Source organism: Balaenoptera musculus, chromosome 2, assembly GCF_009873245.2.
Source record: "Balaenoptera musculus isolate JJ_BM4_2016_0621 chromosome 2, mBalMus1.pri.v3, whole genome shotgun sequence".
Taxonomy (NCBI): domain Eukaryota; kingdom Metazoa; phylum Chordata; class Mammalia; order Artiodactyla; family Balaenopteridae; genus Balaenoptera; species Balaenoptera musculus.
This window is the reverse complement of record NC_045786.1, coordinates 141,736,070-141,761,446: the sequence shown is the minus strand read 5'-3', so window position 1 is coordinate 141,761,446 and position 25,377 is coordinate 141,736,070. Positions and strand designations below refer to the sequence as shown.

The following is a 25,377-nucleotide window of genomic DNA, read 5'->3' as shown; positions in this document are numbered from 1 at the left end:
AACCCTCCAATTATTTATTCAGCAAAATTATCTTAAGGACTGATATTGGTAATTATAGTCAATTTAAAAATCTTTCAGGGCATTTCCTTACATTATCTTGACAAGATTAAAATGTCTACTGTATTTGCTAGAAATCTACAATTTATTTGGGGAATGTTTATCAAAAGTAGTGCTGCCAAAGGAAGGCTGAGAAATTGGTACTGTTCCATCACTTGTTTGGAGTATATTCTTCTAATAGAGTTTGTGATTTTCTTGGACTAACAATTTACATGTTCACTTTGGTGGAGAAAAGAGTTATAGGACCACAGTCTTCTCATATTTGTAAATAATCTTTTGTTGAACTTGTTTTGACCATTAGGCTATATATTTAGACATGGTCATTTTATGGAAAATTTGGAAAACTTTTGATAATAGTGCACAACTGAATTAATATTTTACTTAATTTATATTAACTGTCAATGACAAATAAAAAATTTGATTATTTATCATTTACCAGAATAAAAACTGTAAGAATTAAACAAATTTGAGTCAACAGAAGAAAACAATTAAATGAAAGCTTTAGAGTCAAAAGAAGAAAACACTTTTCATTACTACGGTTATGCAATCATTTCTTGTTCATGAGGATAATTTGTCCCAAAGTCAGCCACAGTACAGTCTCAATTCAAATGCCATTAACTTGGGTTGTGTGATAATTTGATTATTCATTCACCCATTTTCTACTAATCTTTTATGATGCTGTTCAAAGATCATGTTTTCCATCCCAGGCTATTTGTTACCTCTCCTTTTTGTACTTGTCCCTTCTATAACACAATGCTATGGGACCTACAGTACACTGCCACTAACAACCTGACTTTTCTCTCTCTCTCTGTGCTCAATGAATATTAGGAGCTCAACGAAAGTTTGTTGAATCAATGGTCTTTGAACTCAGTCTAATAAGGGTCCAGGGGATATAAATCACCAAATCATTTCCCTCTGAACAGTCATATGTTTTTTAATACGTGTGGGCAGTCTTAAGTATTGGGCTGCCAAGCAAACATTTCAGAACGGGATCCATAGGCAAACCATCAGTGAAAATAGGAATTTTCATCCAGTAAACCATGAAAACCCACGGAGTGCAGGAAAAGACTTTGTAATTGTTAACACATTACACTTAGAAAGAGACCTGATGAAGCCAGGTCCGCCTTGCTCACTACATATAAATAATACACATGTAAATTACACACATATATACATATGTATACACACACATATATTACATATATAAATAATACATAAATTACCCAAGGTCAGAGTGAATCTTTTATTCAACACATGCCCAGATCCTGGCACAAAGGCTACGCTTAAATTGAAACACCTGCTGAGTGAACGACTGCACGGCGTGCCCAGCCGCTAGAGGCTGAGCGTATATTTTGGGGGTCACACTGCCCGGGGACCACTTCTGAAAGAATGTGACTCTGGTCACTTGACTCCCCAGTAAAAGTGCTTTAAGTTCGAGCGCAGGCAGGAACCTGGCCCAGCTATCTTCCAAGAACTGAAAGCTAACAGTCGGAATGTGAACTGAGGAGGTCAGGGTGTCCAAACAGTGCGATGACTGAGAAGATGACGACCAGGCGCCTACTGATACCAAACCATTGCGCGTCAGCGTCACGCTGACGGCCGCAGCGACGGCAGCACTACCGCCCCCAGCAATGCTTGACTTCCGAGTCGGAGCGTCTTCAGTGCCGAACTACAGCCTCCGGCATGCACTGCAGCGTCCGCCCCTCGCCGGAAGGCGGGGCCCGGGAAAGAGGCGGCCGCGCCGCCTGTTCCGCGCGTTCCCACAGTCCCTTCCGCCGTGGCGCTCTTCCCAACCCCGGACTGGCTAATTCCGGGGTTCCGAGACTGCCGCTCGCGCCCGAGCGCCGCCGCTCCCTCAGGAGTAGCCCAGGCAGCGCAGCCCGCCCGACTTTCCGTCAGGCTTCGGCGCCCGGCGCGCCGTCAGTGACGGCATGCAGGGGGTGGGCGTTCCGGCTCGGGAGGACCCCGCCGCGGCCCCGGAAGCGCCTCGTCCCGAGCGGCGGTGGCTGCGGTCGCCGGGATGCCTGCGCGGCTGGGCGGCTGAAGGCGGAGTAGGAACGGGCCCCGTGCCCGGAATCTCGGCTGCCGCTGCTCGAGAGCGGCCTGCGCCATGGCGAGCTCAGCCGCCTCCTCAGAGCATTTCGAGAAACTGCATGAGATCTTCCGCGGCCTCCATGAAGACCTACGAGGGGTGCCGGAGCGGCTCCTGGGGACGGCTGGGACAGGTGAGGCGGGGGCAGGCTGAGCCCAGGGGCACCCAACTCCGCCAGCTCTGGGAGGAAGAGCTCCCACCCCCATCTCAGACCCTCCCTCCCTTCTCTCCGCTTCTCATCCTCAGACACGCCCCCTAGGGCTAGCTGGGTCCCGGCGCCCAGGATCTCCCTGCCGCCACTTAGCGTGCTCAGGGATGCACCTCGGAGTGTCATCTCCCTCTTGATCCTCCTATAGCCTTCAGATTTTTCTCGTTTCATTTTCACTGTGGCAGGAAGAGCATAGGAGACCTAAGTCTGCGATCCGGTATTTGAGTAGAATTGGTTTCTTTTGTAGCTCTCTGTATTTTTTTTTTAAACATCTTTATTGGAGTATAATTGCTTTATATTGTTGTGTTAGTTTCTGCTGTGTATTTTGTTTTATACATTTAACAGTGTTATTCTCAAAAGAGGTCCATAGTTTTCACCAGACTGGCAAAGGATCTGTAGCACAAAAAGGGTTAAGAACCCAAGGGAATCATAACTTTTGGGGTTGCTAAATAACCAGTCTTGAGGGGGATTGGTCTTTAAAATCAGGATTGTGGTCTTTAGGTGTGGTCCTCTTATGAACTCTCTGCTTAGACTGTCTCTTGCCCCTTGATTTCAAAATTCAGAGTGCTACAGGCTTTGCTTGGAGGAGCTAAGAGTTTTGCAATTGAATCTGTATAGGAAGGTCTGCCATAGTTCTTTGCCTTAAGACAAATAGATCTTGATGGCAAGGCAGATGAGACTTTTATTGCTTTTACTTAAGTGTCAAAGCTTGAGTGTTTGCTCTGTGAGTTACCCAAGGTCATATGAATTGAATGACTCTGGTGAGAATGAAATTCATACCTTTGTTTAACATTTACTGGGAGAGGCTGCTGGGTGCCAGGCACTGTCATAGATGCTGGTAATATTGCACATTACAGTGAAAAGACTTACAAATCTCTGTTCTAATGGGTCGATTATAATATATAAGTATTAAGAGGTGGTGTTAAGGGCAATACAGGAAAATAAAGCAGGGCCAAGGAATGAGGGGGCTCTAATTTTTTTTTTAACATCTTTATTGGAGTATAATTGCTTTACAATGGTGTGTTAGTTTCTGCTTTATAACAAAGTGTCTAATTTTAAATTGGGTGGCTGTGAAAGGCCTCTTTGAGGAGGTGGCATTTGAGCAGAGACTTGAAGTAAGGGAGTAAACCACGCAAAAATCTGGGAGAAGTGAGTGTCAGGAGGACGGAATAGTACTGCAAAGGTCCTTAAGCAGAAATGAGCTTGGTATGTTCTAGGAAGAACAAGAAAGCCAGTGTGTTTGGGGTGGAATGAGCAGGGGAGATAGTTAGTGGTAGTAGATGAGGCTTTAAAGAGGTAGGCAGGGCCAGATTGCATGGGGCCTTGTAGACCAGGGTCTACAAGGTCTACCAGGGTCTAAAAAGATTTGCATCTTTTTCTAAATGTAGTGGCTTGCAGCTAAAGGATATAGAACAGGAGAGTGATGGGATCTGATTTACATGGTTGAAAAATAGACCATTTTTTCAGCCTCGTGTTGAGATAAATTTTGCAATGTCTATTTCTGTAAGGCTAAATAATGCAAAAGGACATTCTGTTATGAAAAATAGAAAACTGAGTTAGTTATATTCACTTTTGTCATCTACCTAAACTTCTAATTCCTGCAAAGAGGACACTCAAAAAGGTGTGAATTTCCACCCAAGTGCAAAATACTCTAACACGAGTTGCTGGTAACGCTTAGTTGTTCAATGAGTAAGTAAATAGAATATACCCATATCCGCAGGTTATAAGAATTTCAACAACTTTTAGTCTTCTTATTCACTACTTTATTCATACTTCTCAATAAATATTTGTTGAATAAGTTGAATTTAATTAAGCAAACACACCAGGCCTCATCTCTGATTCCTCTTTTTCTAGTCCTGAGACTACTTCATAGGCTTTCCACCTATGAAGCTTTATTTTCCACCATGAATTATTAAGCACTGAATAATGTACATAACACATCCCTTGCATTTAGCTTATGCTCTGTAATTGAATTCAGTTTTTTCAGTAAACATTTATTGAGAATTACGTATCAGTTAGTGTCCTGAGCCCTGAGAAGTTCCAAGAGTTCTTGCCTTAAATGGGAGCAAGTTTACAACAAAGTGTGTGATGAGTCCTAAGATAGTTTTGAGACCATGACAAAAAAACCTAACATGGGTGTGGGGGGAGCAAGAGGGAAGCTTCACAGAAAGGAGAACTTCTAACTGAGTGTTAGGGGTTGAACAGGAGTCTGCCTGAGAGGGGAAATGGGAAGAGGCAACAAAGGAAGAAAAAAATCAAATATTCACAACTATTACTGGAGCTTAAGATATGTGTGGGACCTAGAGGGGTGGGATAGGGAGGGTGGGAGGGAGATGCAGGAGGGAGGGGATATGGGGATATATGTATACATATAGCTGGTTCACTTTTTTATACAGCAGAAACTAACACAACATTGTAAAGCAATTATACTCCAATAAAGATGTAAAAAAAAAAAGATTCTTAATAAAGAGTGGCTGCCACTTTCATTAAAAAAAAAAAAAAAGGTATGTGTGGGAGAATAGTAATAGATGAGGAAAGTAAGACACAGCCAGACAGTTAAGGGACCTAAGTGTCACATTAAGACATCTAGACTTGATATGGAGAATCAGTAAAGGATTTCAAATAGCTGACTATATGGTCAGATTTAATTTTAGAAGGAGAATGCTGGTGGCTGAGTAGAGGATGAAAGAGAGGCACAAGAATCTGTATACCAGGGACCATGTTAGGAGCCTTTGTGGCAGTCATCTAGGTAACATGGGAATCTAGAGAGTCCCAAATCCAAGAGGTGATTCTGGACAGAAATTAACCAGACTGATTGGACATGAGGAGTGAGGGAGACAGATTCAAGGATGTCTGCATTTTCTCACTTGGTCAGTTGAGTGAATGATAACTTTAAGAAACGTAAGAGTAGAAGCAGGCTTGTTTGGGTTGTGGATGAGAACATCAAGAGTGATTATATAGAGGGCTTCCCTGGTGGCGCAGTGGTTGAGAATCTGCCTGCCAATGCAGGGGACACGGGTTCGAGCCCTGGTCTGGGAAGATCCCACGTGCCGCAGAGCAACTGGGCCCGTGAGCCACAATTACTGAGCCTGCGTGTCTGGAGCCTGTGCTCCGCAACAAGAGAGGCCACGATAGTGAGAGGTCTGCGCACCGCGATGAAGAGTGGCCCCCGCTTGCCACAACTAGAGAAAGCCCTCGCACAGAAACGAAGACCCAACACAGCCATAAATAAAATTAAAAAAAAAAAAGTGATTATATAGAATAGAGAACGTATGTCCATTCTAGCCTGACAGATATTTCTTCTCCTACCATTAAAAATAACATTTATGAAGAAGATACATGATTTGAAAGGCAGTGTATTGTAATATTTAACAGCAAGGATTCTAGAGCCAGACTGCCAGAGTTCATATCCTAGATCCACCTCTTAATAGCTTGGTGACCTTGAACAACTTACTTTAACATAATTAGTTTCCCTTGCAAAATGGGAATCAGTCATTATATTTACTTCATAGGGATTTTTTGGGGATCAAGCGAGCTAATATATGTAAAGCCCTTAAAATACTGCCTAACAGTAGTAACAGCAATTAACCATTATTCCTATTATATGGGAAATTGGATATTTTATTTAAATAAAACATAAGAATACCAGCTCTGTATACAGCTACCCTTACCTTGCACTACTTTCCCTTTTTTTCTAGAGCATGTATCTTCTAACATACTAGACACTTTACACATTTTTTAAAATTAATTAATTTATTTATTTTTGGCTGCGTTGGGTCTTCGTTGCCGCGCGCGGGCTTTTCTCTAGTTGCGGTGCGTGGGGGCTACTCTGTTGCAGTGCGCGGGCTTCTCATTGCGGTGGCTTCTTTTGTTGCAGAGCATGGGCTCTAGGCGCGCAGGCTTCAGTAGTTGTGGCACACAGGCTCAGTAGTTGTGGCGCACGGGCTTAGTTGCTCTGCAGCATGTGGGATCTTCCCGGACCAGGGCTGGAACCCGTGCCCCCTGCATTGGCAGGCAGATTCTCAACCACTGCGCCACCAGGGAAGCCCAGACACTTTACATATTTATGATGTTTATAGTATATTATTTGTCTTCCTTTCACTAGAACAGTGGTTTTCAAAGTATGATCCCTGAACCAACAGCATCAGCATCATCTGGAAACTTGTTAGAAATGCACATTCTTGGTTCCCACCCAAGACTTACTGAATCATTAACTGTTTTAACAGTCTATTTGAACAGCCCTCTGGGGGATTTCTGATGCCTGTCAAGTTTGAAGGCCACTGAACTAGGACATAAGCTCATCAACACATGTTATTTCTTTCTTTCTTTTTTTTTTTTTTAATACATGAAGCCTCTTGATTTTTATTTGTGAGCCACCAACTCAGATATTTTTCAAATGCTTTACGGACCAAACAGAGCAAATCTGCAGGTGAAATCTTACCTGCCAATTTAGTCTTCTTTAGATATGTTCAACAGGTACTCATTGAATGAATGCTTATGTACAAAGCTAATGATTTGAAAATCAAATCATGGTTTTCTATTAATTACATTCCAATTGTAGAGACTACTTTCTCCAGAAGAAAATGTTGGCCTCAGTCAACACTGCTTAAAACACTGCTTAAAATTTTAACATTTACATGAGAATCATTCTTCTTTTGTTAATGGGAAGCATAAGCAAATCTAATTCTAAAAATGACCCCTGAAGAAGTTAGTTAAATGGATAATCATTTCACTCTTATAGATGCCTTCTCATATGATATTAAAAGGATCACACAGCCAGCATGTATTGGCATTCTTGTTTATTTCTTGTTACTTAAGTAACAAGAAGAAGTTTAAATGTTTAAACTGCTTAATTTGATCCTTTTCATGAAGGCATTTAAAACTGCTGTCAGCCATACTGATATCTCTTTCTTTGAATTTCTATAGCACATGTTATTTCTTGTCTTTTTGATAATAACCATTCTAACAGGTGTGAGGTGATATCTCATTGTGTCTTTGATTTGCATCTCCCTGATGATTAGTCAAGTTGAGTATCTTTTCATGTACCCATTGTCCATTGTATATCTTCTTTGGAAAAATGTTTATTCAGATCCTCTGCTCATTTTATAATTGGATTGTTTGGGTTTTTGCTATTCAGTTGTATGAATTCTTTATATATTTTGGATTCTAGCCCCTTATCGGATATATGATTTACAAATATATTCTCCCAGTAAATAAATTTTTTTCATTTTGTTGATAGTTTCCTTTTGTTATCCAGAAGCTTTTTTTTTTTTTTCAAGCAATGTATTTTCTGGCATGTGTTTTTTGCCTTTATTTTTTTTTAATGTAGTTGATTTACAATGTTGTGTTAATTTCTTCTGTACAGCAAAGTGACACTCAGCTATACATGTATATATTCTTTTTCCTATTCTTTTCCATTATGGTTTGTCACAGGATATTGAATATAGTTCCCTGTGCTATACAGTAGGAGCTTGTTGTTTATCCATCCTATATATAACAGTTTACCTCTACTAATCCCAAACTTCCATTCCTTCTCTCCCCTACCCCCTCTCTCCCTTGGCAACCACAAGTCTGTTCTCTATATCTGTGAGTCTGTTTTTGTTTGGTTTTGGTTTTGGTTTTGGTTTTGTTTTGGGGTTTTTTTGGCTGCACCACGCGGCATATGAGATCTTAACCCTTGCTCCCTGCAGTGGAAGCACAGAATCTTAACTATTGGACCGCCAGGGAAGTCCCTGTTTTGTTTTGTTTGTTTTTTAAGTTAATTAATTTATTTTTGGCTGCATTGGGTCTTCATTGCTGTGCACAGGCTTTCTCTAGTTGCAGCGAGCTAGGGCTACTCTTCGTTGCGGTGCGCGGGCTTCTCATTGCAGCGGCTTCTCTTGTTGTGGAGCATGGGCTCTAGGCGCGTGGGCTTCAGTAACTGTGGCTCGCAGGCTCTAGAGCACAGGCTCAGTAGTTGTGGCGCACGAGCTTAGTTGCTCTGTGGCATGTGGGATCTTCCTGGACCAGGGCTCAAACCAGTGTCCCCTGCATTAGCAGGAGGATTCTTAACCACTGTGCCCCCAGGGAAGTCCCCCTGTTTTTGTTTTGTAGATATGTTGATTTGTATCGTATTTTAGATTCCACATATAAGTGGTATCATATGGTATTTCTCTTTCTCTTTCTGACTTACTTCATTTAGTATGATAATCTCTAGGTCCATCCATGTTGCTGCAAATGGCATTTCATTCTTTTTAATGGCTGAGTAATATTCCATATTATATATATATATATATATATATATATATTTATTTATTTATACACACACACACACCCCCCACATCTTCTTTATCCATTCATGTGTTCATGGACATTTAGGTTGTTTCCATGTCTTGGCTGTTGTGAATAGTGCTGCTATGAACATAGGGGTGCATGTATCTTTTTGAATTATAGTTTTGTCTGGGTATATGCCCAGGAGTGGGATTGCTGGATCATATGGCAACTCTTTTCCATACAGTTTTCCATAGTGGCTGCACCAATTTACATTCCCACCAACAGTGTAAGAGGGTTCCCTTTTCTCCACACCCTCTCTAGCGTTTGTTATTTGTAGACTGTTTAATGATGGCCATTCTGACTGGTGTGAGGTGTTACCTTATTGTAGCTTTGATTTGCATTTCTCTAATAATTAGTGATGTTGAGCATCTTTTCATGTGCCTACTGGCCATCCGTGTATGTCTTCGTTGGAGAAATGTTTATTTAGGTCTTCTGCCCATTTTTTATTGGGTTGTTTGTTTTTTTGTCGTTGAATTGTATGAGCTGTTTGCATATTTTGGAAATTAAGCCTTTGTTGGTTGCGTCGTTTGCAAATATTTTCTCCCATTCCATAGGTTGTCTTTTCGTTTTGTTTATGGTTCCCTTTGTTGTGCAAAAGCTTGTAAGTTTGATTAGGTTCCATTTGTTTATTTTTGTTTTTGTTTGTATTGCCTTGGGAGACTGACCTAAGAAAACATTGGTATAATTTATGCCAGAGAATGTTTTGCCTAGGATTTCTCAGAAGCTTTTAGTTTGATGTAGCCCTGCTCGTTTATTTTTGCTTTTGTTGCTTTTATGTTTGGTGCCAAATCCAAAATATCATTGTCAACATTCAAGCCTAATCCTTTTTGAGTTAATTTTTGTATATAGTGTAAAGATAGTGGCCCAGTTTCATTCTTTTGCATGTGACTGTCAAATGTTTCCCAACACCATTTATTGAAGAGACTGTCCTTTTCTGTGAGGGAACAGGAAACAAATATTTATCTCTCTCCTGACACAGAGCTTCTAAAACCCTTGTAATTTCTGGGAGCATCTTTTATTGAGTGAGGCTGCTGTGGGTGGGCTCCTGGGTGGCTTCTGGATGGGAGCTGGTCACCAGAAAGACCAACCCATGATTAGAAGCTTGGATTTTCAGTCCAGCTCCCTACTTCTCTGGAGACGGGAAAGGGGCTTCAAATGGAATTAATAATTAACCATGTCTATGTGAGGAAGCCTCCATAACATTTCAGTAGTACGGGGCTCAGAAAGCTTCCAGGTGGTTGAACATATCCACACTGGGAGGGTGGTGCACCTCAACTCTGCGGGGACAGAAGGTCCTGCGGGACAGAACAGGAGGGGAAAGAGACCCTCCAAGACCTTGCCCTATGTCTCTCTTCATCTGGCTTTTCATCTGTATCCTTCATCATATCCTTTAATAAACTGGTAAACCTAAGTAAGTGTTTCTCTGGGTTTTGTGAGCCTCTCTACCATATTAATTGAATCTGAGGAGGGGGTCATGGGAACCTCCAGTTTGTAGCCAAATTGGACAGAAGTTGTGGGTAACCTGAGGACCTACTACTTGCAATTGGCATCTGAGGTGGTGGTGGGGCCAGTCTTGTGGGACTGAGCCCTGAACCTCTGGAATCTGATACTGTCTCTGGGTAGATAGCGTCAGAATTGAGTTGAATTGCAGGACACCCAGCTGGTGTCTCAGAGAATTGCTGCTGTGGGGAAAACAACCCATACATTCAGTGACCAAAAGTGAAGTGTTCTGTGTGAGTAGTAAAGGAAACACACTGGAAACAAACAACAGGAGGAAGGACTAGGTTTTTTCCTATACAGGAGAGAAAGATAGAAGGGAGAAGGACTGGGTTTTTCCTAATACATTTCCCCATTGTATATTCTGGGCTCCTTTGTTGTAAGTGAATTGACCATATATGTGTGGACTTACTTCTGGGCTCTCTTTTCCATTCCATTGAGCTTTGAATCTGTTTTTATGCCAGTACCATACTGTTTTCATTACTATAGCTTTGTAATATACAGTTGACCCTGGGCGCCAACCCTCTGCGCAGCTGAAAATCTGAGTGTAACTTGTTGGCCCTCCTATCCAAGTTTCCTTATTATCTGCAGATTCAGCCAACCACAGGTTATGTGGTACTGTAGTATTTACTATTGAAAAAAATCTGTGTATAAGTGGACCCGCCCAATTCAAACCCTTGTTGTTCAAGGGTCAGCTGTAGTTTGAAATCAGAAAGCATGATGCCTCCAGCTTTGTTCTTCTTTTTCAAGATTGCTTTGGCTAATTGGGGTCTTTTGTGGTTACCTACAAATTTTTGGATTGTTTGTTCTATTTCTATAGAAAATGCCATTCATTTTGCTGTTGAGGATTTTTGCATCTGTGTTCACCAGGGATATTGGCCTATAATTTTCTTGTGGTGTTTTTCACTGATTTTGGTATCAGCGTAGTGCTGGCCTCTTAAAAAACTTTGGAAGTGTTCCCTCCTCTTCTATCATAGGCTCTATATTTTGTCTGTTTTGTTAATTATGCATCCTAAGCACCTAGAACAGTGCCTAGCACATACTAGGTGCTCTATAAATATTTGTTGAATGATTGTATAAATACTGTGAATTGTTGGGAAGAAAATAGTAATAATGTATGATTGGGTATTAAAACTCAGTGTGATTTTATTTCTATTCTACCATGTTTTCCACAGTTTCACCACTTTTAAAATCAATATATATATACCTATTTTAAAAAAGGATAGGATAACAGACACAATGTGTCCTACTTTAGGAAGTTTGTATGCCAATGACAATCCATTAGCATATGTGGTAATTATTAATCCATTTAATATTACATTAAGCACCTACAACCATAATTTCTAGTCTTAGCTTTGCAGCATATGAAGATGTCTCTCCAAATACCTCAGACTGCTATAAATTCTTATCCAATTAATAGAGTAAGTACCTATAGTCATGATTTTTAGTTTTAGTTTTGTAGCACCTGAAGGCACATGTCTTAATGAACATTATAAAATTATTGAAAGTTTTTCATTTTAATTCACTTAAATCTCAGTATCTATACATGAGACTCCATTATTTTAGAAACCAGAAAAAATAATAACTATGAAGGACCATATGTAGCAGGTTGATAAACACAGTTACTCACTAACTGCAGAATTTTAACTTTTCCAACACTTTTCATATTCTTTGGTGAATTTTGTTTTTGCTTAGTTTTTCCTAACTAGGGATTTACTTTAAAAAACAGTGGTAGTTCATCCATGTACAATGCTTGGTGTCAGTCTATTCATCTCTTGTAAAAATAAAATACAGTGTGTGTGTGTGAAAACAAAAAACAAAAAACAACAGTGGTAGTTACTATTTATTGAACCCTTAATATGCCTGGCATTTGTTCTGTGTTTGTTACATGTATTGTCTCTTTTAACTCTTTCAGACAACTGTACGAGGTCAGTACCGTTATATTTCTTATTTATAGTTGAGGAAACAGGCTTAGAGAGGATCAGGTAACCATGTGGTCTACAAAGAGGATGTAGGTCCTAGAAATGCCACAATGGGGCGCCAAAAACATTAATCACAGATTTTAAAGATCCTGGTAAAACTGGTTATTTCCACAGTTCTGATGGACCAAGGTTAGTCATTCTTGGGCTGGCAATTCAAATAGCCTATAAGAAAGAGAGGCTGCCACCTTGGTCGAACATGAGGTAGGCTTCCTCTAGCACTTTCAGAGCTGGGTGTTTCCATTTTATTCCATGTCCGGGGCATTGTGTGGCCATCCACCCAGTTTACCAAACGTTCAGCTTCAGAGTGCGTCAGTCACAGGTGAAGGGTTTGGGAAGGCATGTGGGGTAGGGGATAGTGTTATTTGGAGTAGCTCACTCTTGTTTCTGGTGTCCGTTCTACCCAGTATCAGTCCTGTTGTTTTGTAGTTGATTGTAGTGTTAATTCTAACTCCCTAAAAAATTAAGAGGTTAAAAGGTTTGAACATATTATACCTGTATACCCTGGGAGCACAAAAATGCCCCTCAACGCTGTAGTGTACAGAAGCACTGGGTTGGGAGTCAGGAGACTTGCATTCTGGAACTAGTGTTGCTACACATCTTCTCCTTCTGTGGCCTTGGGGAAGACAGTTTCTCCAGGTTCTAATTTCCTCAACTGCTAAATGAGAAGGTTAGACTAGATGATCTCTGAGGTCCATCTCAGCTCTAATATTCATTGATTTCACAATTCTGAGTCTAAAGCATAAAGGAACAGCTATCGATACCTCTCACTTGGGTAGGGTTTAATCTCTTGAACCTTTAAAAGTATATAAGTGGTAGAGCACTCCTAGTAGAATGCATGCCTTATGAAATCAGATAGAGAGCAGAGTAGTCCAAAAAGACTGAGAATAACAGAATCATGCAGAGAAGTTAGTGAAAGGATCAAGATTCTGTGTGCTGCCTCCTTCCCCCGCCCACTCTTATTTACATAGCTACTTTCTTTGAGTCATTCTAGAATTTGCCTCTTAGGAATGCAGATTTTCATGTCTTTTAACAAAGAAAGAATAAAGGAGGAGAATTTATGACTAAGAGAGATGTAGAAAAATCTAGGACGGGAATGCACTTAGAGAATACTGTCATCTTGGATCAGAAGTGAGTGTGCTTGAGTTTGGAGATGTGCCTATTCAGAGGAGTGACGACACTCAACACTTTAGTGAATGCTTATTACAAAATAATATGATAGCTCTCCATGGAAGTAGCCATTCTTGATTGCAGATATTATTTCACTGCTGATAGCTGAAAACACAGACTACTCAAGGATAACAGCTGCTTTGGCACTTATTTCAGTTACATCATGGTTAGTCAAGATGTAGGCCATTTGCCAGGGCTGAACTTTCTCCTATTTTTTTTTTTTAAACAAAAAACCCTGGGTTTCGTGAGTGGTGTGTAGTGAGAAATAGTTTACCTGGAGTACCTATTTAGGGAATGTCACATGACAATGAAGGCAGCTTAGTAAAGGGTGCATTGTCGTTTGCTCTTGTAGGCAATAGCAGTGTCTAAGGAGTACCCTACCAGGTTTAGAGTTCTAGAAGCTATGGGATGTATAAAAGAAAAAGTAAATTTCTCTACTCAGAAGGAGCTTGATCTCAAGTTGAGAATGTAGAATATACACAAGCAAAATGATTTATGATCAGTTGAAAAGCAGTGGACAGCTGACATGCTAGATGCTGTTGTGATTAACAAAATGTAAATCCACATAAAGCATTACAGTGGTGTTACATCTTACACGGTATTTGGCTTGAAAGGCAAGGTGTGAGATGAAAATCAGGGTAAACAATTATCCGAGAAAATCTTAGGACAGCATGTTGAGTACCCACGTGCCATCCCTTTGTAAGCGCAACTCAGCTGTTTTCTTGGCATTGGAAAAGATTGCTCTTTCTTCAGTTGATGGAAGTGCTGGCTTGTATTTAGAAATCACATTGAGCTTTTTAAAAGACCGTGTCCTTATACGTGCTACAGTATGGATGAACCTTGACGACATTATGCTAAGTGAAATTGTAAGATTCCTCTTATATGAGGTGCCTGGAGTAGTCAGATTCATAGACACAGAAAGTAGAAGGGTGGTTACCAGAGTCCGGGGAGAGGGGGAATGGGGAGTTAGTGTTTAATGGGTATGGAGTTTCAGTTTGGGATGATGAAAAGGTTCTAGAGGTGGATAATGGTGATGGTTGCACAACATTGTGGATGTACTTAATGCCCTTTAACTGTATACTTAAAAACGGTCAAAATGGTAAATTTTATGATATGTATATATTTTACCACAATTAAAAAAAACTATATCCCCAGATTGTGAACATAATTCCAAAAGATGAGTTCAAAAAATATTGTAAGCAATGATAACTTTGTGGTAATAAGTAGATTATGTGTAGATTTCCAGGGAGAACATTCATTTGGATGTATACATTAAAAAAAAAAAAACTCCTCATAAATAGGACTAATTTTTGCTTGTTAGATATGCTTATTAGGGCTTCCCTGGTGGCGCAGTGGTTAAGAATCCGCCTGCCAATGTAGAGGACATGGGTTTGAGCCCTGGTCTGGGAAGATCCCACGTGCCATGGAGCAACTAAGCCTGTGTGCCACAACTACTGAGACTGTGTTCTAGAGTCTGTGAGCCACAACTACTGAGCCCGCACACCTAGAGTCCGTGCTCCGCAACAAGAGAAGGCACCACGATGAGAAGCCCGCACACCGAAGAGTAGCCCCCGCTCACCGCAACTAGAGAAAAGCCCGCGTGCAGCAACGAAGACCCAATGCAGCCAAAAAAAAATTTAAAAAAAAAAAGATATGCTTGTTAGGTATGATCTACCTCCTCATTTTATAGCCAAGGAAGGAGGTTAGGTCCCAAAGAGATGAAGAGAATTATCCGAGCTTACATGTTGAGTCAGGCCCAAAGCTAGAACCAGAACCTAAGCCCCTTTACTCACCAGCACTTCCCCCATACAGAGGTTTACCAGGTGACAGCATGCCAGTACTCCCTTCATCATTTTTGCTGTGTCCAAGCACCATTTTTACTATAATTAGTCATTTTCTTTATATGAGTATTTCATGTAAAGTGCATTTATTTAATACGTAAAGTTACTTTAAAAGGAAATTTTATATCACTACCTTAAATGGAAAATCTATAGAACCTATCTAAATGATCAGAAAAAATACAGTGAAGGCAGAACAGTGCTGTTTTAGTTAGATGTTATTGCTTTGAAGCTAAAGCCTGTTCTGTTTTTGTTAAAAGGGGAGATTAGTAATTTTTAGGTGTTAAAGACATACTAGCACTAAAATGATATGATGCAAAGTACTGAACGAGGAGTGTCTTTTTCCCTGTGTGAGTCAGTGGTATTTAACGTCATTTCCCATACCACTGCCAGTGGGTATGGCTAAGAAACTTGTGCTGTATACTATGCAGTCTCTCCAGCGAGCAGAGTAGGTGGGTTTTGAATTTGTTTTGCAGAACAGCAGTGGATAAGGGTTAATATAGAGATGTGATTTACAGTGGGAGTGAAAATGGGGACAAAGATTTCAGAGAACTAGTATTGTTAAACATTCTTATTGATGAAAGTGTGCCTGGTCCCTCTGTTAGGATGGGTGAAAAAAGACTGACAGTGATTGATTTAGACCTGTTGTCTTTCCTAGTAGGGATGGTGTTGGTCTTTGGGGCCAGATCATTGTTATGCAGGACTGTACGTAGCATAGATATTCTTGTTCCCTGGACACTTGATGCCAATGGTAATACCGTCCCTCTCCCTTCCCCCCAGTTACTGTGATAACTAGTTCCCCTATGTTTCTAAATGTCTTTTAGGGGTGATTAAGTACTGTATTAGTACCCTCAGGAAAGGAATGTGGAGTTTATTCTAAGCAGAGGGTATAGCCTCTAGGAATGTTTGGAAGCAGGACTGAGCATTGAAAACTTGTCTGTCTTTTCCAGAAGAGAAGAAGAAGTTGATCAGAGATTTTGATGAAAAGCAACAGGAAGCAAATGAAACGGTGAGAACAAGGAACAAGTCCTTATATCTTCTTTCTGTTTGTTGGTCTTTTCCAGAAGTAATGCTTGTGACGTGATCACAGATTAACTGTTCCTGTCCATTGATCTTGCTTTTGATTATTTTTTACCAAATGAGGCCAGTTGATGGGGCTGGGTGTTGAGGGGGGGTTTGGCAAACACAGATGGGTAAAGCTTGGAGACTCTCCTGAAATGAGTCTTTGATAATACATTGCTGCTGTAATAAGGACATTCTCATACTTCTACCTGGGTGGTCTTTTAAAATCTCATTTTAAAAGCTGGCTGTTAAGATCAGTTATTCTCCTTTGTTAAACTTACTGTCACACAAAATGGAGCTCAGAGGTGGTTCTAGCCATGTTCCCTTATGGTTTTTGGGGGGTTTTTTGTTTGTTTTTTTTTGGAGAGTGTTGAATTTTGTATATATGCCAGTGTAGTTTTTATTTTATTTTTTATTTATTTAATTAAATTTATTTATTTATTTTGGGGGCTGCACCGGGTCTTAGTTTCAGCACGTGGGATCTTTTGTTGCGGTGGGCAGGCTTCTCTCTAGTTGTGGCGTGAGGGTTTTTTTTCTCTCTCTAGCAGTGGGCTCTGTAGTTTGCGGCACGCAGGCTCTCTAGTTGAGGCGTGCGAGCTCAGTAGTTGTGGCTCATGGGCTTAGTTGCCCCGCAGCATGTGGGATCTTAGTTCCCTGACCAGGGATCGAACCTGCGTCCCCTGCATTGGAAGACGGATTCTTTACCACACTGGACCACCAGGGAAGTCCCTATTCCCTTCTGTTTTAAAAGACAGAAGGATTTGGTACCTTGGGCAAGGCATGCGTGGACAGGATGAGTTCCCCGTCAGGACCCAAAGCTTGTCAGATGTTGGTCCAGGTTGCTGAGCAGTTTAAGAACTGCTTCTCTCTTAATCTGTGCCTTTTCTTTAACAACAAAAAACAAACAAACAAACAAAAAAGCAAGTTTTGCTCTCACCTTTTAGAAGTAAGGGTCCTCTGTTCTCCATATCATTGTGCTCTGGCTTCAGCAAAACCTTTTAGGAGGCTGGAGCTAAAATCCAGGTCCCTGGTAGTACTCTGAAGAAATAGTTGCCCCTAGTATTTGCTACCCCAGAGTAGACTGAAAATTTCTTTTTAAGCCAGAGAACTTCTTTATTGCTTGTTGAAGAAAAACTTCCTTATCTCAATGCAGTTCTGAGAAGTTAAGCTTACTGCATCCTTTTCTCTATTCTGCATCTGTTTTAAGAAGGATCAGCCTACCAGACTGTGGAAACTATCTCCTTCATAATGGGAGTACCAGAAACTTTTCTAATACCTGTGTACAGCTGGACATATCCATGATACCTGTTACAGAGCCAGTCTTCTTTTTCACTTAACATCTTGGTAGCATTTCAAAAACCTTTTAATTAATACCAATTTATTTGTTTGGTGCTTAGATACTTTCTTTCCCTGAACTTAAAAAAATTAACCAGTCCTACTCTGGCCATCCCAGGCAGATGAAAATAACGTATGGCTTCATGTAAATTGGGTCTAGGTGTTACAGTTTACTTATCCCAGAAAAATGGAAATGATTTGGACCCCTGGTTATTCTGACATGGAGACAAACAGTTGATTTTCAGAAGGAGGAGGAAGGGAAGAACCTTGATGCCATACCCCTATCATTTTTAGTACAGTAGATCTCAGAGTGCTTCATGATAGCACTTGAACCATAACAGGCTAAGAACTTGGTATACTGAAAAGAGAATTTGAAGATTTTTGAATCCTGACTTCTCTTGTTATGTAACCTTGAGCAGGTTTCATCAAGTCTTATATATGAAGTAGAAGTAGTATTTCCTACCTTATTGATCTGTTGTGAGGATTAAATGAGAGAATGCATGTAAAAAATGTTTAATAAGCTATAAGGTACTTGTTAGTTTTCTCACTCATTCATCACATACTTTTTGAAGGCCTGTTCTATGCCTGCTAGGCACTGTGCCAGGCACTAAGAGTAATGAAGTGAACATGTCACATGTGGTTCCTGCCCTCCTGGACCACATGGTTGAGTATTTATTTACAGTGGTCTGTGGTTTGATTAGTCCAAACTAGACATATTACCCATATGAGAGAGAACAGAAGCAGGCCATCTACTCACTACTTTCTGCCTTCCTAGCTGGCAGAAATGGAAGAGGAATTACGTTATGCCCCCCTATCTTTTCGTAACCCTATGATGTCTAAGCTTCGAACCTACCGGAAGGACCTTGCCAAACTCCATCGGGAAGTGAGAAGCACACCTTTGACAGCCACTCCTGGGGGTCGAGGAGACATGAAATATGGTACATACGCTGTAGAGAATGAGCACATGGTAAGCTTCAGCTGTCTTTTCCCTTACTGGTCTGTGGTACAATGATTAACCATATTGTGGGGTACAGTTCATGTTATCAGTGCATACTTGACTCTTTTTTTCCACCTTATCCTCTTTCTTGCATCCAATTCCCCTTCTCCCCTTGGGTGCCCACCTCTACTGAATTTAATGCAGATCATTCCAAACAATTTGCTTGTTTAGATTTCTTTGTATCCTTTATGTATAAAACAGTGCTTGGTGTGTAGTGGTGATATACAAGTGTTACCTATTCATATTACATCTGGACTCTGTAGTCTGACTCATTGATCGAGTTTCTTTCTCACATGTGCCCCCAAAGTTCAGTTAGGCTTTTAATTTATCAGAGTATTGTTACAAAATTAACCCGTGCTTTCCCTTATATTTATACCAAGATGGCCCAACAGCCCAGATACAGTAGAGGAAGCAGGCTGCTTCTCAAAAAGCGGGCTAACGCCTTACTTTGTTGTGATAGAAAGTGAGCCAGACTGACTCTCTAGCCTCCAGTATTCTCATTTATAAAATTAGACTGACTAAGCCAAAAACCTGTATTCTCAAACTGTCTAGAGAAGATAGTTAAAGGAATAAAACTTCACAAAGATTAAGTTTTATATGTTACATTTGGGATTATATTCCACAGCACAAAGTAGAAATGGCCTGACCAGTAATGTGGGAGAGAAGTGAACGGGGGCCCACAAGTGCAGACTGCATGGATGTAGAAAGGCTAATGGTACAAATCCTATTTCATGATACATCCTGAATATAGTTTAAGAGATATTCAAATGATACTAGCCTGACATTCCTAATGTCAAAACTAGAGTATTTGAGAATGTTAAATTTTCAAAATTCACTTGTGAAAGGAGGGTGAGAAAAGGCTGGCAAGTAGAGCTTCTTAAAGTGAGAGGAAAGGTGTATAGTGACTTTGGTCATTTGTGACCCAAAAAGCCCTGAAAACAAAAAGGGGGGAGATAATTCCAAATAATAATTTTGCTTTAAAATTATTAGTTTCAGAAACTATTTAGATATACAAACCACCTTCAGTAGAATTATTGTTCCAAATCTGGGGTTGATTTGTGTGACCTTACTGTCTCTTCCTGCTCTTTCTTAAGCCTAATCAGTTGAAAATCCCCATCTTTTATTTTTAAAAACCCTTTTTCCTGCTGCTTTTAAGCCAATGTAACTGGGGTTTATTTCAGCCTCATTCAGTGGTTTCCTCATCCACTTGTTCATATGCCATATGTGAACTGAAAAGCCTTCTTGTTGCTTCTGATCTGGGAACGCATCTTTGCCTTCTTGGTGGTGGGGTCTACTGCTAATAGTCACCTGCTCAGTAATAGGCCTTGTGAGCCAGCCCCTTTTTGATTGTGTGCGCGTGCGTGCTTTGAATAGCTGAGAACTTAGAGCTGCATCCATTTCTGTCAGTGGTTATTTCTGGCCTGACAAAGGCTACTTCTGTCCTTATGCCTTCTGTGCTTAGGATTATAGGTGGAATAAAACTTTGGTGGAGATTTAGAAATAGGGTGCTTGGGAAATTAGGGCAGCTTTCTTGGCTCCAGATACTACCTTCCCTGAGAGCAAATCACCAGTGCAACAACTTCAGTTTTTGTTTTCTGTGTTTGACCTAAGGTGAAATTCTTTTGGAGGCTTACCAAGAGTGTAGCCACTTTTTTTCCAGAATGTGGTAGTGTCTCAAATGAGTTCTATATGTGCTGAAAACAAATAGCTTATTCATGGTCCCTCAATCCTCAATACCAATCAGTGGGCATTTTCAGTGAATTAAACTATTTCTAGGGCTGTAGAGTTTAGTTGGTTTGCACTCTCAGAATTATAGGCTGTATGCATTTTGGGGAAGCTACTGCACCCCACATCAGGGCCATTGCCTCTCAGAAGTTGCTAGTCCAGAAAGCACATGAACCAGTTCAAATTCATCAGGAGCACAGGGAAAAATGCTGTGATGTGTTTAATCCTTTTCTTGCCTCACTTAAGTGTAAGAAGCAGTGAATTGGGAGGTATTATGATCCTAGATTGAACCCCAGGTTCTCTTTTAGTTTGATTTATTAGCATCTTTGGTTGTCTTAAAAGTAATGAAAATTATTGCACACGATATTCCTTCTTATAACTTCATTTATAATGGAAGAAGTATAACATTTCCCTTCCATACTGCTGTCAGAATCGGCTACAGTCTCAAAGGGCATTGCTTCTGCAAGGCACTGACAGCCTGAACCGGGCCACCCAGAGTATTGAGCGTTCTCATCGGATTGCTGCAGAGACTGACCAGATTGGCTCAGAAATCATAGAAGAGCTGGGGGAGCAACGTGAACAGTTGGAACGTACCAAGAGTAGAGTAAGTCTGAGTGGATGGGGAGAGGGGCAAGAGTGGGGAAAGTAGGTAGGCCCGTTACACCCCGATGCCTTGCTAGTTCCAGAAGCTACCGCAGTTCCAAATTCAGGGTATGACCTTTTAGGTTCTTACTCTTTTCTCTGTCTGTAATTTGCTTGGCTGAAAGATATCCCTTGGAAGTAATTTTACTTCTAAGATTTAGAAATCATGGGAGGGGCGGGGGGGGTGGACTGCAGAAATCCAATTTCTGCATTTATTGAAGATTGTCAAATAAGATTGTAGCCACTCCATGCTTTTACTAGGTCCTGTATTATGAATCAGATTTTCATTTCTCATATGTATAGTAGAACATCTACTATTCTTAGGAAAGCTAAGATCTCTTTAAGTAGATGATGCTTTCATGTCATTTAGAGCCAAGACTATTTTCCACATGTCATAAAATAGTACTACTGACAATTTACAGAGGTTCAATTCTGGGCTCTAACTCTTTACTGTTACCTAAGGTTAGGGCGATCATTGTGAGAAGAAAATACTCAGGCCAAATGATGACTATACTGTGGTGTCTAATCTACTGCACTCTAAGAGGCTCTGGAAAACAATTCATTCCTTCCTTTCTGTACCATCTGCAAAGGAATTTTAAAAATAGTACAACTTGCCAATGGAATGCTGTATTCTTAAGAGCGTGAGGCAGATCCAAACTGAAAAACAGATACTATGGGCAAGACTTAGATATATGAGAAAATCGTCTCAAATCCCCACACTGAGTTATTTTTCCAGCTTAGTAGCTGTAATTCTCCATTCTTAAAATTAAGTCAAAATGATGCCCTTCCCTTCTTAGTGAAAATTCACAATAAAGTACCGAATTCAAGGTAAGCTGTAGAGAAGGCAATTTGTTTACAGATTGTATGTTTTTTTCACTTTTGAACTTATCAGGTGGATTAGTTGAATTTGAAAGCTGAGGAATGAGCTGAGAGATCAACTTAACAAGGCCGCTGGGGAACAGGAACAGATGTCAGGTGGCATCTGTTGAAATATCCTCCAGCTATATAGATTAGTAACAGGCAACCAAAAGGGAATAAAAAAGGCTTTAAAAAAAATATTTAATTCCTTTCACAATTCAGTGTGTCTCTTAAAGGGATAAAGAAAAAAGGAGAAAGAACCAGATCCCAAAAATGGTAGTCCACCAGCCTGCAAAAACAAACATTAACTCAAGAGGCTCTTCTGGAGTTTGGCTGATGAAATTCAAATCTTAAGTTGCTCAGTTACTTCAGTTACTGGCAGGTACACTTGAAGACTTTGAGTAGTCAAGGTGAAGGATTAGCCCAGTCCCAGAAGTCTCCCCACAGCAACCTTGGGATATAATAATTCCTAGGCCTACTTGATGAGTACTAAAGTATGTTGTCCTTTCCAGTTTCTTCTACTTATATGCAGAGGCCATCATTTAAATTGATTGGATTTCTGGGAGTTTTTCAACATATACCCTTTAATGCCCACTGTCAATTTAGGAATGTTCAATTCTACAGTGTGTACTTTCGAAAGAAGGGGGAAATAATTGCTATTTTCTCTTCTCAGCTGGTAAACACAGGTGAAAACTTGAGCAAAAGTCGGAAGATTCTCCGTTCAATGTCCAGAAAGTAAGTTTTAAAAATAGTCACAAAATTAATTTCTCTTAATTCTAATATCTTTCAACCAAGAATGTCAAAGCTTTAAACAGTGACTGGCAAAGGTGTTAATAAAGCAGAAGAAATAAAAAATATCGTATAGTTAAATATCCCAGGACAAAGTCCTTTGTTAAAAGTATATATACTGCTCTGATTTAGAGCAGTGGAAAGTTTGTCCACTGGAAGGACTTTTATTTTATTTATTTATTTATTTATTTGGCTGCATCGGGTCTTAGTTGCAGCACGCAGGATCTTTGTTGCAGCACGCAGGATCTTTGTTGCGGCACGCAGGATCTTTTTTTTGTTACCGTGCACGCGCTCAGTAGTTGCGATGCTTGGGCTTCTCTCTAGTTGTGGTGCGCAGGCTCAGTAGTTTCAGCGCGCAGGCTTAGTTGCCCTGCAGCATGTGGGATCTTAGTTCCCCGACCAGAGATCGAACCCACATCCCCTGCATTGAAGGCAGATTCTTAACCACTGCACCACCAGGGAAGTCCCTGGAAGGACTTTTAATCCCAGCTTACTTTCCTTAGAGAAGACAGCACATGGGAATAGAGCTTCATATTCCTGGAAATAAATCTGTAAAAACTTAATTAGAAAACTTTTCACTGCTACTGCTTCGTACTTGCTTTTGGCTCTGCTTGCCCTTCGTGGGAGTCAACCCCTGATTTGGGAGTTCTGTCTTGTTAGTAGAAGTTGACTTAAAAAAAAAAAAAAAACGTTGAGGTAAGTGCTGACAGCAACAAAACCAGGGGCAGAAAGGAAGTATTGCCACTGAGGCTGAATTTGGGGTAAGTGGGTATAGGTATGCATGAAACAAACTACAACCGAGTCATGAAACTAGCAGGAGCGTGAGATTTTCCTAAACAGTGGCAAATTCCTTGTGGAATAGGGGAATACATTCAGTTTAGAGTGATGAGATTTTTTGTGTTAAGAAAAGAGTATAGGAGCTTCAAAAAATTTACTACCTTTATAGAAATACCCATAGAGGAAGAAAGTAAAAAGGGCAAGAAGTTCACAAGAGATCGAAAGGCACTACTCAGCTGCTAGTTAGTTACTTATCCTAAAGCAGGAACCCCTCTCCCCACCCAAGCTGTACTTCAGCACTGGAGCGTCTGCCGCCAACCCTTCTCCTAATGTGTGCTCACAGCTGTAGTATGTAATCAGTGCAGCTCTAGATGGCTAGGTAGTGAGTTTGTATTTCTGCTGTTTTGAAATATGATTCAACCTGATTTCAGAAATGGTGTACTTCTTCATATGTATATTTAATATTTTTCGAACTAGCCTCTCATAGAAAAACTATTCTTAAAGTGAAGTACTAACTACCATTTGAAGACATTTTAGAAAAAAACATTTTTATGCTTTGGTATCTATTGCCCCAATTTTCAATATTTCTGTGAGGTAGATAGTAGTAATTAGTTATAAGTTTCTTTAGCTGGTAATACTAAGTGGCTACGTGATCAAAAATTCCGTCTGCCTCACAGTATCTGGCCTTGGCCCCAGGTCAAACCCCTAAGTATTAAGAATGGAAAGAAATAAGGTTATCCAGACTTCTGACTACATCCCACTTTGCTTCTCCTTGTAGAGTGACAACCAACAAGCTGCTACTTTCCATTGTCATCTTACTGGAGCTCGCCATCCTGGGAGGCCTGGTTTATTACAGATTCTTTCGCAAGCATTGAATCTCCTACAGGGAACGGTTTGTGGACCAGGACTGTGACTCTGAATGAGTGGTGTTTGTTAGACACGTGGAAAAATCTTACTGTTGCTGTGAGCTAACGGTTCAAGAAGGCCCTGTGTAGCCAGACTGTGGGAGGAGGGAGGAAGACGGAAAACCACTTAAATGTGAAGGAACAGCAATAAGACCAGTATGATATACCAAGGTAGTAAATGCTGTTTATGATTTCTTTAAGTTTACATAGTGCTCTAACATATTAATACCCTGTGAGCTTCAAAAAACCAAATACATTTACAGTAGTATTATCGGTCACCAAAATGAAGGGGAAGGAAACTTTACAATTGTGAGAATGCACAAATGTTCTCATTAAGGCAGTATTGACCCAGACGATCATTTAGTATCTGTCACCACAAATGCCTCCCAACTCTGGAATGCCCATTGCGACAAACACGTGTTGGCGCACAGTATTTCCTAAATTCTTACACGTTCTTCACTTTCCGATTCATCTGGTGAACTGGGAGTAGGAAGTTGGTCATAGACAATGTGCCCTCCCTCCCTTGTCTGCCCAAAACTTGAAGCAATCACATCCACTGCCAGGCTGGCTGTAGCCTTGGCCTCTTCCTCTGACGCAGCCAACCGAGGATTGACTTCCACAAGATCCAGTGCTGAGAGCAACCCTGAAAGAGCAAAGTATGACCAAAAAAACTTCCTAGCTGCTACTTTCAGTGAGAGTCGTCCCACCTGGGTAGAACAAGCTAAGGTAAAAAACAAGTCATTTTCTACTATAAAATTATCCACCGTCAGGAAGCCCCTTATTCCTCATCCTCTTGGGCATGAATTTAAGTTAAAAACACTCATATACCAGAGTAGGATTGAAAGAAACCTTTAAGGTAATAAAATCAATTATCCCTGTTCAGTGAACGTAACAGGCATAGCTGACAGACTTTCTGGTTCGGGTAAGAGCTGGGTCGGGGTGGGGGGTAGGGGGGTGGTAGCAAGAGTTTCCAACCTCGTAGGGAAAATGTATCATTTCCAGTGTTTCTGGGCCCTCCCACATGCCTGCCTGCAGTTGCGTGGAGAGCAGATCTCTCACGTCTCACTAGCCAGAGCTCGGTTCCCATTTTTGAACTCTTTTGCTGCATCTGTATCTCTTAAGGCACCATGTGCC

The 25,377-nt window shown here is 40.7% G+C and overlaps 2 protein-coding genes across 2 annotated transcripts in view; one reads left to right on the top strand and one right to left on the bottom strand.

Moving 5' to 3' along the window:
- Positions 1–1,826: 1,826 nt before the first annotated feature.
- Positions 1,827–24,448, top strand: VTI1B (vesicle transport through interaction with t-SNAREs 1B). Its single transcript, XM_036842489.1, has 6 exons — positions 1,827–2,282; positions 16,104–16,162; positions 18,326–18,517; positions 20,703–20,876; positions 22,446–22,507; positions 24,117–24,448. The coding sequence occupies exons 1-6, from the start codon at positions 2,168–2,170 to the stop codon at positions 24,211–24,213; spliced, it is 699 nt and encodes a 232-aa protein (XP_036698384.1). The 5' UTR covers positions 1,827–2,167; the 3' UTR covers positions 24,214–24,448.
- Positions 24,408–25,377, bottom strand: part of ARG2 (arginase 2) — a 27,810-nt gene continuing 26,840 nt past the window's right edge. Inside the window, exon 8 of the mRNA XM_036842488.1 lies at positions 24,408–24,886. Within this exon, the coding sequence (XP_036698383.1) occupies positions 24,681–24,886 (206 nt within the window). The 3' untranslated portion in view covers positions 24,408–24,680. The remainder of the gene's footprint in view (positions 24,887–25,377) is intronic.

Excerpts from the sequence above, each read along its gene's own strand:
- VTI1B (XM_036842489.1), top strand. The coding sequence starts at position 2,168 with ATGGCGAGCTCAGCCGCCTCCTCAGAGCATTTCGAGAAACTGCATGAG. Across the intron at positions 2,283-16,103 it reads CCTGGGGACGGCTGGGACAG|AAGAGAAGAAGAAGTTGATC; the intron begins GTGAGGCGGGGG and ends TGTCTTTTCCAG. Across the intron at positions 16,163-18,325 it reads AACAGGAAGCAAATGAAACG|CTGGCAGAAATGGAAGAGGA; the intron begins GTGAGAACAAGG and ends CTGCCTTCCTAG.